The 16,828-nt window shown below is 63.6% G+C and overlaps 1 protein-coding gene across 2 annotated transcripts; it reads left to right on the forward strand.

Annotated features, from left to right (window-relative positions):
• The first annotated feature begins 5,436 nt into the window (after window positions 1-5,436).
• MXD4 (MAX dimerization protein 4) lies at window positions 5,437-16,587 on the forward strand. Of its 2 annotated transcripts, XM_042937091.1 has the most exons (6): window positions 5,437-5,588; window positions 5,692-5,791; window positions 8,835-8,864; window positions 14,599-14,713; window positions 15,704-15,866; window positions 16,125-16,587. In XM_042937091.1, exons 1-6 carry the CDS (start codon window positions 5,525-5,527, stop codon window positions 16,280-16,282), a joined length of 630 nt encoding a protein of 209 aa, XP_042793025.1. In that variant the 5' UTR covers window positions 5,437-5,524; the 3' UTR covers window positions 16,283-16,587. The 2 variants fall into 2 exon arrangements, with proteins under 2 accessions (XP_042793025.1, XP_042793026.1); XM_042937092.1 differs by lacking the exon at window positions 8,835-8,864.
• The last annotated feature ends 241 nt before the right edge of the window (window positions 16,588-16,828 follow it).

Consider the following 16,828-nt stretch of genomic DNA (forward strand, 5'->3'; position numbering starts at 1 on the left):
CACTTGTTTCTGGTGTGAACGTGGACTTCTTTTTCTGCGTCTGGGAAGCGGTGTTCTTGCATTCTTCCCTAGAAAGCTCCGGGCTTCTGCGCTCTTAGGGAAATCGAAGGGTTCCCATGAGCCCGTAGGAGAGGGGTAGTCAGCCTGCCCCCCCGAAAGCCCCATCCCATGCCCTACGAGGGTTCCAGGGTCTCCACTGCCTGCCCACTTGCCCAGCCCCTTTTCTCGTGGTCTTCAGCTCAGAATCCTGGCCTGTGTGTGTGTTGGCGGGTGCGTACTCTTGGACACTCCCCCTTGGAGCCCTCCCCACCTGCTCCGGGTCAGGACCACTCACCCACGGGGGGGGGGGGGGGGGGGGCTGCCTTCTGGAGTGCCCTGGAGAGAATGCAGGTGAGTAGGCTGCACCCTGGGGTTGCCATGGCAATGGGGCCTTCCTCTGCTCTTGGAGGCTGATCACTTGGGTGTCTAGTCCCTTGGAGGTGGACACTGGGACCCCAGAGAATGGAGGGATGGTTGTGAGAAGCCACCCAATTGGTGGCCACCAGGCCCACTTTCTTCCTGGGAGGCGAAAGAGTTTAGAATTGGGGGACTCCCTAGGGGCACTCCGGAGTCCTTCAGGAGTAGAAGAGAAGGGATTTGCAGGGGGACCCGGTGTCTCTGGCTGCCCAAGTCTGGGCCGCATCCTCCTGCCCTGGACAGAGCCCCTCCCACCCCTGTGGGTGGCTGCAGCTCCAATGGCTGGACGGTGGAGGCTTCTGGAAGGTCAGCTGCCCGGGGAAGGAAGACAGCCCCTGCTGTCAGACCAGGAGGTCAGCCCCTCACAGGAGAAGCTGCTTTGAGGAGACACTGCAGGGTCCCCCTTCCTCTCCTCAACAGGCCCACAGTTGTCACCTTCCAGACTAAAACATGGTGGCCCTCCTTATCCACCAGGTCAGGCTGGGAGGCATGGAGACCCAGGAAAGAGGGTCTGCCCACCCTTGGCACAGACAGAGCTGCGCTCCTGAGGGAGAGGCCTGGGTCCCAGGGAGACAGGGAGAGCTCTGGCTGTGGCCTGGAGCCAGGAAGCCCACCAAGCCAGATTTGGCCTGCCCTTGTGCATCCCTCCCCTGAGCTGCCCTGGAGGAGGGCTCTGGGGCCATGGGAGCCTCCAGTAAGAGTGACTACTTGTACCGTTTGTTCAGGAATGAGAGTCCTGAGTCGTGAGACTTTCCGTGCTAAGCCGGGGACGTGGGGTCACCCTACCCTTCGACAGAGCTATCCACACCCCAAGGGCAGAGCCAAGACCTGGGGATGGGAAGTGGATTAGCCCAACACCGAGTTTCCCACTCAGGAAGGTTCTAGAAGGAATAGTCTGCTGCCCACCCACAGTAGGGGCTCAAGACTAGGAGACCTTGGGGACAGGGACAGGTAGAGAGAGAGAGACACGAGCTCCAGATTTGGAGGCAGCCCTTGCAAGCGGGCTTGGGCCTGGAGCAGGCTAGCCTTCCTGAGCCCCCCAGTTCCCCTGTGTCACCATCATTATGTCCTTCCTGTTACCGTTTTCTGAGCGCTGTCCCCTCTACTCCCCTTGACAATCCCCCGAGGGGGCAGGATCCCGGTGTCATAGATGGAGAAACTGAGGCTTACAGAAGTTGGCAGACGCTGTTAGCTTTTAGGAGGGTCACACGAGAGGCGGAAGCAGAGGGTGCTGTGACAGTCCCAGCTGGCTCTGCCTGGAGAGCCTCTTCTGGGGCAGGTGTGGAGACGGGCTCCACCGGCATCTGAACGCCCACGGCACACCCCTGTCTGGCATCAGGGAAGGCTGGGGAGCCGCAGGAGCCTGGTGCACCTGGGTCTGGCTTGCCCATCTCCCCTCTCTCTGGCTACGCACAGGCCCTGGGGAGAAGGCCTTCCGTGTGCCCCAACGCCTCCACCCCATGCTTCTGGTAACAGGTGGGGGTCCTAGGTCTGGCTGGGCCCCACAGGTACTCAGGACCTGCAGCCTGCAGGCCACCAAGGCAGAGGATGGAGGGCCTGGGGTGGAGCACCCAAAGCTCTCTGTACTCACTCTGGGAGGTGGCATGGGGGTGGGGACGAGGGATGCACCCCACCTGGTCCTGCCCCTCCCACAGTGGGCTCAGCTCATCCAGTGCTCCCACCTCCCACCCCTACACCCACCCCTGGCCTCTGGAGGTGCCCTGCTGCTTGCCCCCACTTGTGGCTCATCCGTCCCCACAACGTGCCCAGGGACAGCCAGCCTGCCCTCAGGCCTGGCCCTCCTCCCCTGGACACGCAGGCGGGCAGCCCCCCACACCAGCTGTGTGGCCTTGGTGTTCCGGCTGCTGGGGAAGGTGATGAACAATATAATCCCAGGAGGCCAAATGGGAGGAGTAGGGTTGGAGGTGTGCTCCCCTTCTGGGGCCCAGGACTGCGCCCCCTCCAGGGTCCCTGCTGCAGACCCTGATGGCCACCAGAGGGCGACCCATCCCACCACCTGCTCTCCCAGTGAGGTTGGGCTGCCAGGGCAGGGGGGCGACCGCATTGCTGCCTGCAGGGGTGAGGAGGGGCCAGGGAGGGTCCCAGCTCAGCAGGGACTGCAGGCAAGGCAAACCACATCCCAGCTAGGTCTGGGATGGGGAAACAGGCGTCCTACTTAGAGCTGGACATCTCAAACCACCGGGGTTGGGGCTGGGGGCTGATAGCACCATGGAGGGGGGCGGCTTCCCAGCCATTCCTGGCTCTTCCTGTTCCCTGGACTCTGCAGTGGGAGCTGGGGGAAGGTGGGCAGGACCCAAGGTGCCTGCCCCATGCCACCCCCATGACCCAGTGTCCTGGAGGCACTAATCTCCTCAGAGGCCTAGCCAAAGCCACCTCCTCCAGGCAACCTTCCTAGCCTGCAGCATCCTCCTCCCCCCCCACACCCCACATTCTCAGGGCAGAGTCTGGGGTCTCCTTGCAGGAGTCAACAAAACTCCAGAGCCTCTCCTGCCTCTGAGACTTGGGAGAGGGGCAGATTCCAGCACTGAGCAGTCACTCAAAGTTAATGTCACACCCAAGACTTAAACACACAAGCAAGGCTTTGCGTTCTGCTGTGCGCTCAGGGTAGCTCAGGGCTGGATCCTGCACCTGAGCCGGGCAAAGATGGGCGCACAGACATTCTGGATCTGTCCTGCCCTTGGGGCCCGCAGATCTGGAGCAGAGGGCATGTGAGCTGGTTGGCCCCTAGGCCTGGGTTGTGATACCTCTGCCCATGCCAGGTCCTAGCCCTCCTGCCCCTAGTTCATGGGCCACTTCTCCCCTCACTCCCCCCACCCTATGTGCACTGAGGTGCCACCCACCGTCACAGGCGGTGTGGAGCCACTGGGAAGTGCCTGGTCCTGGGTGTTGCTAGGAGAGGGGTCCCTGAAACAGCTCAGCTGCAAGGTGGGGCCACCCCTCTCCTCTCAGACTGGGATGCCGTATGCACATGGTTCCCACAGTCACACCTGGCCCTTTGCCCAGCCGGCTGTGGAACAGAGCAGCCCTCGTGCCCCACGGCAGTTAGTAGGGTGGGCATCCGGCAGGTGCACTCACCCTAGGCAAGGTGCCGGCTTTAGGACTGGGGCCAGCAACCTACTCTTCACATAGCAGGGATGAAGGGACTCTGCAAAATACCAGTCACCAGGTGGTAAGCCTGGGGTTCTACCTCCTAGGCCCCCCAACTCTGAATGCATCTGCCCCTCCCCAGAGTTGGGCACTCTCCTTTGTCCTGCACAGCTCTTAGGGGCTGTGCCCTGGTTCTGGGGTAATTGTGGGGCATGAGCAGGAAAGGCTGGGGTTAACATCAAGACAGCCCATGCAGGGCTGTCTAATGGCAGGTTTCAAGTGCCCAGCTGGGTCCTGCTGAGCTCTGCTGGGGTCTTGTAGGGAGGGCAACACACCCCTAACCCCATTTCTCAGATCACACAGCTGGGCTCCCACCCCCAGCAAATAGCGTTAGGTCAGGAGGTGGCTTGGTCTTCCTGCTCCTGTGTCACCAGGCCTGGGTCACATTTGTGGGAGCACCAATATCAATGCTACTGGGATTTCCAGGAGACACTAGGCAGTCCCTAAACCTCAGGATTCCCAGTTCCCTTAACCATAAATCGGGGATTCAGAAATGCACAAGGAAATGGTGTATAAAACATCCAATAGATCCTAGGATGGAAAGTACTGAGATTTTTATAGTTTTTGTTCTGTTTCGTTGGCAGTAGCAATGCCCCCTTTAGAGGTTTGGGCAGGGTCAGGGCAGGGGTCCAGCCACCTTATCCCCACACTCTCCAGCCTGCTGGGCCCCTCCTCAGGAGTTGCCAGGCCACGAGTCTCAACAACCAGTGAGAAGGAAGACCAAAGGGAACTGAGGCCAGTCTGGGGATGCCCCCAGGCTGCCAGTGCCTGCTCCCACGGAATCAGTTTAGGGTCAGGGGCCACTAGGGCCACCCAAGTGCCAGGAGTTTGATGAGGGGCTCGCTCCTCTCCCAAGGAGGGCAACTCTCTTCCCTAGAAAGCGCTTCCTTGCAAAGTCTTGGAATGTCTCCACTCTTCAGACCAGACCCGTGCACGCAGCCCTCCACTCTTGGGAAACCCTCGGGACCGTGGCAGCAGATCTCTGCCCCTTCCTTCAGGCCTGGGGTCCACTGGGCAGCTCTGAGGGGCCCTCCCTCTCTGGGTCTCTGCCCGTTGAGATGTGGCTCAAGATCTGACTCTTGGGCTCTGACCCTCTACGTCCCCCCTCCAAGCTCCGGTCTTTCCTGGGGTCACTCTGTGTCCGGCAGGAAGGGATGTCGCTTTGCAGCCCATAAGACACCCCCGAAGAGAGCACGAGGTCCCGTGCTCCCGCGGAGGCAGTGCTGTGGCCGTTCCAGGGCAACAGGTTCCTGCACACGACGTGCAGACCCGGCGGACAGGCCAGGCGCACGCGACACCTCCCGCACGCTGACCAGCCCAGGGGCGCTGGTCCGGTGGCTTGCGGTGCCACCGCGCTCAGCTTCCTCCCGGCAACGCGTCCGGCCGCGGCGCCCTCATTGGCCGCGCGCCCCGCAGCCGGCCATTGGTCCGCGGTCCCTATTTTACATAGACCGTTCTGGGCCAATCGGCGCACGGCGCCTACTTATCATGCACGCCGGCCGCCAGTCAGCGAGCGCGGGGGCCGGGCCACCACGTGCTGTTGCTAAGCTTGGGCTTCTAAATTGTTACTACCGCGGCGGGCCTATCGGAACCGAGCTTCGCATCTGTCAACATTCTCGGCCCGGCCCGAGGCGTTCGGCCAGCTCCCATTGGCCCCGGCCCGGCCTAGCGCCCGCCCCCGGACCCGGAGCGCCGGCCCCCATTGGCTGCGTCGGCCGCCGCTCGCCTTATGTGTCAATTTGAGGGCCCGAGGCGGAGGGTGGCGGCCGAGCGCGCTGGGAGTCCGCGGGAGTCGGGGAAGTGGGGCCGCCGGGCGCGCGGGGCGGGCGGCTAGCGGAGCCGGCCGGAGAGGGCCGGGCAGCGGCCGCCGCCGTCCCGGAGCGCGCGGGCGGGCAGGAGGATGGAGCTAAATTCCCTGCTGATCCTGCTGGAGGCGGCCGAGTACCTGGAGCGCAGGGACCGAGGTAGCGCCCGCGCCCCTTTGTGCGCCGGGCCGCGGGCGGGCGGGCGGCGGCGGCGGGGCCGGGGCCGGGGCGGGGGCCCGCTGACCGCGCCGTCTGTCCGCAGAGGCCGAGCACGGCTACGCCTCGGTGCTGCCCTTCGACGGCGACTTCGCCAGGAAGAAGACAAAGGCGGCCGGCCTGGTGCGCAAGGCCCCGAACAACAGGTACCGCCCCCCCAGCCCCCGCGCGGCCGCCCCCCGCCCGGCCCGGCGCCCGGGGTCGCCCCCCCCCCGCCCCGAAGCGCCCTCCCGCGGCCCCGACCCCCGGTCCGCAGCCCGGCCGCGGCCGCGCGCCCCGGCGGCCAGCCTGGAGGAGGAGGCGCGCCGGGGCCGCGGCCGCAGCCCCGCCCGGCCGGCCCCGCCCGCGCCGTCGCCATCTTCCCGCGGGCCGCGCCTCCTCGGCCTCTCGCGTAAACAGTGCCACGCGTACAGCGCCAGCCGCTCGGGGTCTCTTCCCGCAGCCGCTCCCCGCTCCCAAGTTGTTCTGGACTTTTCCGGGCAGGAAAAAAGTTGTCATTGGGCGCTGGCCGGTGCCCCCGTGAGTCCAGGGAAACTGAGGCTCGGTGCAGAGCAGCGTGGGACCGCTCGCCCTGACCTCTGCTTGCCGCGGGTGGGTGGGCCGCACCTCTCCTGCGGCTGGGCTGAGGACCCCTACCCCCGGGGGCCTGGACAAAGAAGGCGCCCGGAGGCCTTGCCTGGGCCCCCACCCGTCCCACCGCTTCTGCCCCTCTCCTGACATAAGTGAAAGTGCAGCGACAAGTGTAGGGTTCCTTTCTTTGGGACAGGAGGCCTTTTTTAAGGGGAGCTGGAAGAGGTGCGGGCCGCCGTGCAGCAGCCCTCCGGGTGCCAGCGATCCCCACCCCCTCCCCTGGCCTCGTTCCCGGGCTGTGAAGCGCAAAGCCGGGGTACACATCCCCGCAGGGGCATGGGGACCCTGAGCTAGGGCTCCCACGGGGTTCCCCTCTCCCCGCTGCCACGAGGACCACAGCACACCTGGCACTGTCTGGGGGCCCACTTTGGCTCTGGACCATGTCACCACGCTGGGAGCTGCTCTTGCAGGGGGCTTGGGGGCCCCTTGGCAGAGGGTGCGGCTCATTCCTGTGGCCTGCCTGTTCTTGGGAAACAGAAAGGCTGGCACAGGGACCCATCTCCTGTGACGTCCTGGCGCCCCGGGCCTGGCAAGGAATCAGTGGAGTCTCCATCTGCCCTGGCTGGACGAGCCTCTGAGTCCCGGCCCCTGGTCCCCTGCTGAGGGCAGTTTGGGAAGGGATACGTGAAGGGGGGGGGCACCACTGCCTCACACCTCCTCAGGGAGCTAGCCAGGCCCGTGCTGTTGGCTCTCATTGCCCCCAGTGCCATGGCACCCCTGGAGAACTCCGTGACGTGACCTTGGACTCCCATGGGGTACCCAAAAGCGATCACCAGAATTCTAAGATTCTCTGAAGAGGGCCCTTTATGTACGGAGTGGTTCACGTAGGTGCTAATATTCACCCAACCCGTGAAGGAGGTGTTATTTTTATCCCCATTTTAAGGCTGAGGAAACTGAGGCATAGACCAGTTGAATTACTTGCCCGGCCCCCTGTCCCGTCTCTGGGACTCCCGTTCTGCAGTGGGGTCCTGGCCTTCTACATTCTGCAGGATGGAGATCTTGAGCTCACTGGGAAGGGAATGAGAGGGTCTCCTGGGCTGCGTTGCACCTCCCTGCTGCTCCTCTGGGCAGAGCCTGCCGCTCCTCTCTCCCTACTCCCGGCTAGCCAAGGAGTGTTCCTCTGTCTCCAGGATGGGGTCCGGCCCAGACTGTGAGGGGGTGGCCGGGCCGGTTGCTCTACGCTGAAGGACACTCCCTGACCCTTATATCCTTCACACGTGGGCAGACCCACGCTGGCGGGCTGTTGTTCAGGCCTCGAGGAGCCTGACCGCTCTGCTCCCTCCTGGTCCTGGCCAGCCCTGACAGGGGTTCCAAAGCTCCTTGCCCAACCCTTGTGACCAGCAGGCCCTTGAGCCCCCCAGAACCCAGGTCTGGAGGCTCTCCTCAAGCCGCAGAGGGGAGGCCCCAGTTGGCTCTGATGGGGCCGTGAACCGTGGTGGATAGCAGAGGCACGAAGGCTGGGCAGGCGCTCCAGCTCGTGGGGTGGGGACGGGAGACACCTAATCCAGAGTTCCTGGAGCGGGAGAGTGAGGGCGGGCAGGCAGAGGTCAGCAGAAGCTCCAGGAAGGAGTGAGGGGTGGGGGACACGGCATCCAATCTGGGTGTGCCCCGAGGTGGCCGGAGCCCTCTGCTCACGTGGGAGGTAGCCTGGCAGGCCTCGGAGTCCTGGCTGTCCATGGGGTCCCCGCCTGGACTGGGAGAATGATCTAGAATGGGGAGATTGGCCCTGCTGCGTTGCTGCTCTGCAGGGCAGATGTGGTGGCACTGCCCACTGGAGTGCTCAAGACTCTGTACCCCTGTCTGAATGGGCCAGATGGGCAAGGCTTGAGCAGCAGATGGGGCCACTGTTCCCAGAGAGGCCGAGACCGTGGCCCCAGAGGGAAGCAGAAGGGCCAGCCTCAGTGTTCCTCCTGCCCACTGGGCCAGGAAGCATCCAGGTATCAGAGCCCTGGGCTGAGGGCTCTTGGGGTGGGTCTGCTCTGTCCCTCGATGTCCCCGCTGGTGTGAGCTGTGATCTTGCAGGTGGGAGAGCCCAACACGGTGAGGATGTTGCTATGGCTGGGGTTGTCAGGACAGCACCACCCTGCGTCCTGAAGTCCCGGCCTCTGTGCTCACCTGCAGCTGGGTCCCTGTGACAGCTCCTGTGGCTCCAGAGACACTGCTGGCCTCCGGGAGTGTGGGGTGGAGAAGGCTGGTGGCTTAGTGCCTGGTAGACCTTGGGAACACAGGGTGGGTCAGTCCTAGAACCTTCTGGAAGGGGTCCTGGACCTTCCTGCTGGCAAGAGTCCCCACATGTCTCACTAAGTAAGTCAGGCAGTCCTAGGCACCTCTGGACATGACTGCACTTCTGTGTCTCCTGTCCTTGTCACTCAGTGTGAGGTTCCCCCAGCCTTGGGTCAGCAGTGCTCACCTGCCCAGCACTCCCCATCCCGAGCCGTCCTGGGACCCACACCCTCACTGCCACCATCTTGCAGGTTCCTTGAGTCCCTGAGTAGAGCTGTCATTCTTGTGCTTTGGTGGTCAGCAGAGTGAGCTCTGTCTTTCTGTCTCTCTAAACAGGTCCTCACACAATGAACTAGAAAAGCACAGGTAAGTGATCCCCTGTCCCTCCCCCCCAGGCCCCACGTTGGCCACCTGACATGTCCTACCTATCCTTCTGCTGAAGGGATGCTGTGGCCGCACCCACATCCACCTGCTGTGCCCTGGGTGTGGCCACCTGCCCTGCCAGGCCGTGCCCTTGCTGGGGAAGGGTCAATCTTGAAGGAGGAGTCAGGCTCCGGTCTCGGGCACTCCCATGCCAGCAGGCAGAGACCGGGGCCTGTGCCCTGCTCATGAGAGCTCAGGTGGGGGTGAGTGGCTAGGGACAGGCCCCCCGTGCTATGTGGCAGTCAGGGCCAGGTCCCTGGAGGAGAAGATTCATCTAATTCGGGGCATTTGCTGCCTTTGGGAGCAGCTTTTGAGCTCTCAGGACACTGGCCTCCAGCCAGGAGGGTTCAGCCCTCTCAGTCTGGGGTTCCTTAGTTTAGGGTCCCTTGCACTGTGGGGTGTGCCTTCCAAGGAGCTCCCACTGGTCTTATCTGGGGGCAGTGGGAAGGGCAGCCGGGCTCTGGCCATGTGGGCCTGAGGGAAAGCTCCGGGCCCAGGCTGGATCCCGGGACACCCACCTGCCAGCTGCAGGGCCCAGTCTGCTCTGGGTTCTCCGAGGAGTGGGAGGGCTTGGGGTGAGAAGTGGGGAAGGGGCAGTACAGCCGGCCCAGGTCGGCCCCAGAGCCCTCCCAGGTGCCCCTAGCCTGGGTGCTACAGCCCTTGTCGTGCCCTCGGGGGCTCCACGACCCTGCACCTTCTCTGACGAAGGGACGAGACACAGGCCGCCTAGGCCCTGCCGACAGGTGGCCTTGCAGCTGGTCTTAGCAGGGTGGTGCAGCTGTGGGTGGGTCCTGGGATGCCTTGTGGTAGCTTCTTCCTGACCTTCGCTCCCATCTGTGAAATGGGCCAGTTCTTTCCTTCCTTCTTGGGTCAGTATTGGGCGGTAGTGGGGGTGTACAAGGGTAGTGGGTAGCGTACAAGGTAAAAACTCCAGCCCGCCCTGGGAAAGCTTGGAGCATAGCCAGTTTTCTGTGCCCCCCTCCCCCTCCGGGGACGCCCACAGCAGCGCCAGCTTCCTCTCCCCTGGGATCCAGCCCTCGGCTGGGTGGGCGCTGGGTGGGGACAGGACGCTGTGTTCTTTGGAGGAACCGTACTTCCTGGACTGGTCCTGTGTGATTGAGGGGTTCCCAAGAGACCGTGGAGGTGGGGCAGGTGTGGGGGCCCTGGGGTTCCTCCCAGGCTGGAAGACATGGCCAGCCTCACTGGGACAGGAGCCCGGACAGGCACGTGGGGATGCTCTAGAAAAGGCTTCCTGGGGGTGGTGTCTGGAAAAACAGCCCCTCAGTTCAGACAGAGGGGATGACACTAAGGGAGTATGGGTGGCAAGGGCATGGCTGCCTGTGGAGGAGGACACGTTGCTAGCCTTGACCCCTACAACTGCCCCTTGGCCTTGGCCACGGCCTCAGTCACCTTCTCCCAAAGCCTGCCCCTAGGCTGGGCCGCGGGGGGCTCTTTCCAGACACGGAAGCAGGACAGACAGGTGGCCTGAGGTCTGCGTACACTGCCCCATCCCGATGCGGGGCGTGTGTTCCTGGCTGGCCATGAGGCGCCCCCAGTCTTGGAGCTTGGGACCTGGTCGGGCCCCGGGTCACAGCTGTACCTGTGCGGATGCTGGATGCTCTGGCTGCTGGCCACGGGCAGGAACGGAGCAGCTGGCTGGGTCACCGGCTCCGCACGTTGCCCTCCCTGGAGGCGTGCCTACGTTGGGCCTGTGGGGCATCCCCCGGCGTGTTCTCCGAGCCAGCCCGGTCAAGCTGAGGCCCGCCCTGCCCGTTCCTTCCCCGTCCTCCCTTCTTCTCTTGTGGAACGCTGCTCTAGTGTTCTGCTCCTGACCCCAGGCCTGGGGGTCGTGGAAGTCAGATGTTTCTTGGCAGGATGACCCCCCCACCCCCCACCGGCTCAGCTCCAGGATTTAGGTTTTGTGTGTGGAGGGGTGGGGGACCCTCTGCAGGGGCTGCCATGCCATGTCTGCGTGACACAGTGGCTCACCGTCTCTAGAAACCCCACGACTGGAAGGTGCGGGAGCACGTGAGGGGAGAGCGGGGCACCCTTGCTTCCCGTCACACCTGCTGAGGGCGCCACAGTTTGGTGCCTCTCCATGCTGCCTCTTCTCGGACTGCCGGGCCTGGGGTGGCCCAGGGCCGTGGCCCTGCGGAGCTGGGTCCCTGCCCCTCGGGTGCCGGGGGATGCGGCAGGGGAGCCCTGGGTCTTCCTCTGAGGAGCAGGGTCTTGTGGTGGGAAGCGGGCAAGGGCCTGGGTCAAGAGCCAGGCCGTGGCCGGCTGCCAGAGACGGAGCTGCTGTTAACAGACGGCAGTGATTCCCAGAGGCGGGTTCTGGCCCCAGAATCCACACAGGGTTCCTTCAGGAAGTGGTGAATTTTCAAAGCTCCCAGGAATGCCGGGGACAGCCACGGGGCACTGGCAGAGGGCCTGCGGCGCTGTGGCAGCCCCAGAGGAGGGCTGCAGGGCCCCGGCACCCCTTCCAGCTCCAGAGAGGTCATGGGGCAGCCCGCTCCCCGCAGGGGTGGGGCATGGGGTTCCTGCCCGGGGCCCCACGGCCGGCGCCGGTTCCCACCCCGCCGAGGCTGCCCTCCCGGCCCGGCGCTCCTCTGGAGCTGGGTGGGCGCGCTGTCCAGTGGTAAACGTTGCACGGCTGTGGTCCAGCGGGCTCTCCTTGTCTCTTGAGGAGCCTCTGCTTTGGGATTTCTAAAGCAGTCCATCCACGTTGCTCGCAGACGCCCGTGGGCCTCCCCGGCTCCCCCCTCAGAGTCAGCCATCCCAGGCGGCTGGGAGGCCGCACCTGCTCCCTCCTCCTCCGCACGGATACTAACTTGGATAAGAATGGGACCTTGTCATCTGCTCTTTCTAACCCGACCTTTCACCGGACACCACGTGAGTGTCCACCTGTGTCGTGCGCTCCCCTCCGCTCCTGGTCCCAGCGCCCGCACGGGCACGCGTGCTGCCTGCGCTGTTAGGGGCGGCCCTCTGGTTGACGCAGGCCGGGCCACAGCGAGCGTCGGTAAACGTGCATCTTTGCATCCGTGGGGGGCAGCCCGGTGGGACCCGGATCCTACAAGTGCAGGTGCCGGTCAGGGCTTTGGGTCGCCGCAGCGGCCCTCAGCGCTGTCGTCCCTGTTCGCTCTCCCTGAACAAAGCGCAGATGGGCCCGTGCGCCGCCTGAGAGCCGGCGGTCCTTTCCAGTCTGGCCCAGACGCCCGCCCGCCCGCCCTGCTTGGTCCTCAGTTCCTAGAGTGCTGGGAGACCCACTCGGTTTTGTGCTAGCTTAGCAGTCTGTGCTCTGCAACTTGCCTGTTTGCGTCCTTTGCCCGTTTTCCACATTAAGAGACTCCTCTCCTTGTTTTTGACGTGTATGAGCTCAAAATGTCACGGATACTAACCATTTGTCTTTTATGTGTATCACAGATACTTTTCCACTGTCGTTCGTCTTTCGGCTGTGTTTTTTCTTTCTTGTACAAATGTCTCTTTCTGATTGTAAAAGTAATATGTGGTGTTTTTTTGTTTTTTTTTTAGCGTAGAAAACTTGGAAAATATAAAAACAAATAACTAAAAAACACAAACCGTAAAGCCAAAGAAATAAACGTTGCCAACCGCATCACCTGGAGACGCATGCCTCCTGCTCTTCATTGTGTCCTGTTGAGTCTCTTGTGTGCGTCTGCTGTTTTATTTTTTTAAACAATATTGGGTGACCTGTCACACACGTGGTTCCGTACGCTGATGTTGTCACTGAGCGTTTGTGACGCAGGAACGTAGAGCACATTGAGAGGATGGTATGGTCGTCTCTGGGTGGTGGAATCTGGGCTACTTTTCTGCTGATGGGCAGTTTCTGATTTTGCACAAAGATCACGTGCTGCTTATGTAATTAAGCAGCAGATTGTAAGAATTGACATTTGCTCTAGAGTAGGTGGACGAGGGGACCCCACTTGTGAACTTAGCACGGATGGCAGGACAGGAGGGCCCCGGGGGAGAGGGTGACGCTCTCATTGCCGACCCCTCCTTGAGCACAGAGTGTGGTGTGCAGCCTGCCCCTGTGTTCCTGGCCCCGTTTTCAGCAGGGCAGAGGGGATGCTCCGCCCACTTGGAGGTGAGGGAGCGGAGGTTCCCGGACTCCAGGGGGTCGTGCATGCCCCCTTCCCCAGCCCTGTGTCTGCATGGAGGTGGGCGCTTATCTCTGAAGGTCCTCCAGCCTCCAGGCAGAGCATGGGCTGCTCCATACGTAGGTCCCTGGTGCCTGGGCTGCTCAGGTCCTGGCCCCGTGTGACCTCGTGGCAGAGCACGGAATCAGTCCTGTGTCCTGGAAGTTCTTCCTAACTCAGGCCCACCTGGCCCACCTAGGTGCTGGGGTGCTGTGGGCTGGGGTGCGGGGTGGGGAGGTGCCCTCTCAGTGGGGGTGCTGTGTGGACACGGGTGGCAGACGTAGGGCCAGGGGGTCCATGTGCAGCCAGCCTTCCTCCTACAGGGCGGGGCTGTTAGTTGCTGTTCTACAGAGGGGGTCCTGCCCTGCACCCAGCTGCCCCCTCTCTCCCCAGGCCTTGGATGCCCCTCAGAAGTGGCCATCACTGCCCACTTTCCTCCCGGGCTCTCTAAGGCTAAGCAAGGCTGTGGCACATAGGGGATAGAGGTGAAAATAAGAGACGGCCACGGTTGGCACTTTGAGGGAAGGGGCATGTGCTGGCTGTGGTGATTGGGCAGTCGGGCGACAGGCTGTCTCACAAAGAATTCCTACCCCTCGCCCTCAAGGGCCCTCCTTTCAGAGCGGAGCCCCAGCAGAGCATCGCGGCTGGACAGCGTGTTGGGGCTCTGGCGCCCTGCACGTACTGAGGAGGGGCCGTCACGTGGATGGGGCAATGGCCCCAGGCCATCGTGGTGGCCACAGCGTCCTTTAGGATGCACTGTAGTCACCTTAGTCTCTGCCAGCCTGCCCTCCCCAGATGAGATGAGCCAGGAAGGCCGTGTTTCTGCAAGGTGGATCCAGGCCAACCGCCCCCCCTGCCCCCAACCTGAGACCCCTATGTCAACAGTGCCACTGGCTCTTAGGAGTACAGTTTTGTGGAACTCTGCCTTCATCTGCCTGAACACAGGGACGAAATCTGGAATGAAGCTGTTTCTTCTAAGGGAAAACAAATTTGGGGTGGAGGGTCTGGTCCTCAGCCCTCCATGACCCCAATAGACTTGTGTTTCTGTGGTGACGTGACCAGAGACCACCCTGAACTTGGCAAGGTGGAATGCCAATCTTGTCTCGGGCCCCCTTGGACCTCTGGGAGCAGTCTGACCAGGACCCTAACCCTGCTGTCCCCGGTCGTCCCCTGACCTCCTGGATCCACTGTGGAGGATGGTGACAGCAGGGTGAGCCAGGGCTCTGAAGGCGGTGCCTGGTGGTGGCTTTCTGAGGCCCTGAGGGCTGTGGTGGGCTGGCTGCATGGGCCCTGGCCATAGGCTCTCCTCCTCTGTTGGGGCATCCAGAAGGCAGGTGTCTGGTTACTCCGGGGAAGCTGCCAGCCAGGCTGGGAGGGGAGCCCTGGACCCTCAGCAGGTCCGTGCAGGAGTCTGGCTGGCTGCCTCTTGTGCCCTCAGACCTCCCAGGCCTCTCTGCTGCCATTGCCATTGTCCCCGTCGGCTGTGCCACTCTGGCCTGACTGTTCTGTCTCTCCTCTTTCAGACGAGCCAAGCTCAGGCTCTATCTGGAGCAGCTCAAGCAGCTGGTGCCCCTGGGTCCTGACAGCACCCGCCACACCACGCTGAGCCTCCTGAAGCGTGCCAAGATGCACATCAAGGTAAGTAGGACGGTGCCCCCGCTGCTGCCCCTGGTCTGACCCCATCCTGTCCCGTGCACCCTGGGGGAGTGACCAGGGGGCCTGAGGGGAGCCGCCTAGCAGGTGCACATCGGGGACCCCTGGGGGTCTCTGGTGGTAGGTGGGCGGTGCTTGGCCACAGGGGATGCTGAAGGTTGAGGTGGTCACAGGCACGTGCTGGGTTTTATTGGGAGGTGGGGGGGTGGGTAGGAGGTAGCCATGCCAGGCTGGGGGAGGTGTGGTCCTTGGGGGCCCTGGGCTGTGAAGGGGCAGCAGCTAGAAGGAGACGTGGGGCCAGGAAGGGCGGGATAGGAAGCCGGCAGCCCAGGGGTTGGGAGGTTCTGGGTAGAGGGTGGGGTTGGTCTCCTGGGGTAGGCCCCCAAGGCCTCGAGACAGACCTGCTGGTTGGGGGGGGGGGGGTCTTGGGACACTTGGGCAAACCAGGGTGGGTCTCAGTGTCCTCAAGAGATCCTCAAAGCTCCCAGGCCAGCACAGGCAGTGGGGCTGGAGCTTTGAGAGAGGTAGAGTCAGTGCCCTGGGGCCTCACAGAGCAGCAACAGCTCCAGCAGGGAAGGTATGGAGAGGGAAGAGGGCAGGCAGGGGGTGAGCGGATGTGAGGAGTATGGGGGACAGCGGGGCAAGACTGCTGAGGGCGGGCTGTCCTCCAGGAGGTGGTGCTAGCCCAGGGCCCACGCGTGACTTGGCTCGGCCAAGGTGTCTAGTGGCTGTGGGTCTGGAGCCAGTCAGCACACACAGAGAACGGGCCTGGAGGGGTGAGGAGGGGGCTCATTGGGACTTTGGGCCCCATGGGCACTGGGCACCCTGTGGCCCCTGGCCAGGCGGGGGTGGGGGTGGGGTGTGGGATGAGAACCCGCCCCTGCACCCCAGTTCCTGGTAGGGGATGGTCCCCGGTCCCCCCATCCCCGCAGCTCACGGCTCCCCTCGCCCCCCCCCCCCCGCCCCCGCCCCTAGAAACTGGAGGAGCAGGACCGCCGGGCGCTGAGCATCAAGGAGCAGCTGCAGCGGGAACACCGCTTCCTAAAGCGGCGCCTGGAGCAGCTGTCGGTGCAGAGCCTGGAGCGCGTGCGCACAGACAGCACAGGCTCCGCCGTCTCCACCGACGACTCGGAGCAAGGTGGGGGCGTGGGAGCGGCCCCTGGGTGGGGACGATGGCCGCTGTGTGTCCCCGGCGCTGTCCGAGCGCTCCGAGTGTGGTAGCGGAAGTGGTGCCATGTGGAGGGAGAGGCACAGAGGCCGGGAGCCCCATCCCTCCCCCACGCCCCGCCCCCGGAGCCTCTGCGTCCTCCGTGAAGGGTGGAGATCGGCCCTAACTCTGAAGGGGGCCCCCGGCCGGCACCTCGGTTTCTGATCCTGCCGTCTCTGTTCTCCCCAGAAGTGGACGTAGAGGGCATGGAGTTTGGCCCTGGTGAGCTGGACAGTGTTGGCAGCAGCAGTGACGTGGAGGGCCACTACAGCCTGCAGAGGGGCGGCTGCAGCGACGGGGGCTACGGGCCCCCCTGCCGGCGGCCTGGCCGCCCCGGCCTCTCGTAGGCCCAGCGCCCTCAGCTCCTTGGCCCGCCTGCCTGCCCGGCCAAGCGTGCCAGCCCTCCAGTCCTCGAAAGCCTCTCCGCGGGCCCGCTGCTGTGCCATTCTGGAAGCTCCAGCTGCCGCCTGGGCTGCCCGCCTCCGCCGCCTGCCGGTCAGGGCCCACCGTGCTGCCCACCCCTCCCAGCTGGGCAGGGACTCCTGCAGGGAGGCGGGGCCCAGCTCCCACATCCCGGAGCCCAGCGTAGCCGCCCACGGTCTGTTCTCAGATTCCTAATCATTCCAGAAGTATTAAATATCATTGCTGCAAATCCCGGCGGGCACCGTGTGAGGGGCTTAATGACCACTGCGGGGAGCTCAGACCCCAACCCTGGATCCCAGGAGAAAGGAAGGAGTGGACCGAGGAAGGAAGGAAGGCGTGGCTCTCCGTCCGTCTGTCCATCTGTCTGTCAGTCCACGCAGGCTCCTGAGGCCTGGATGGAGGGACCCATGAAGGGCGGGACTCGGGTGAGCACCCTGGGGCAAGTGGGCGGAGAGGGGCCTTTGCACCCC

Source organism: Panthera leo, chromosome B1 (genome assembly GCF_018350215.1).
Source record: "Panthera leo isolate Ple1 chromosome B1, P.leo_Ple1_pat1.1, whole genome shotgun sequence".
In the NCBI taxonomy this organism is placed as follows: Eukaryota; Metazoa; Chordata; class Mammalia; order Carnivora; family Felidae; genus Panthera; species Panthera leo.

Coding starts and splice junctions, on each gene's coding strand:
- MXD4 (XM_042937091.1), top strand. CDS start 5,525: ATGGAGCTAAATTCCCTGCTGATCCTGCTGGAGGCGGCCGAGTACCTG. Junction 5,589..5,691: donor CCTGGAGCGCAGGGACCGAG/GTAGCGCCCGCG, acceptor GTCTGTCCGCAG/AGGCCGAGCACGGCTACGCC. Junction 14,714..15,703: donor GTGCCAAGATGCACATCAAG/GTAAGTAGGACG, acceptor CCCCGCCCCTAG/AAACTGGAGGAGCAGGACCG.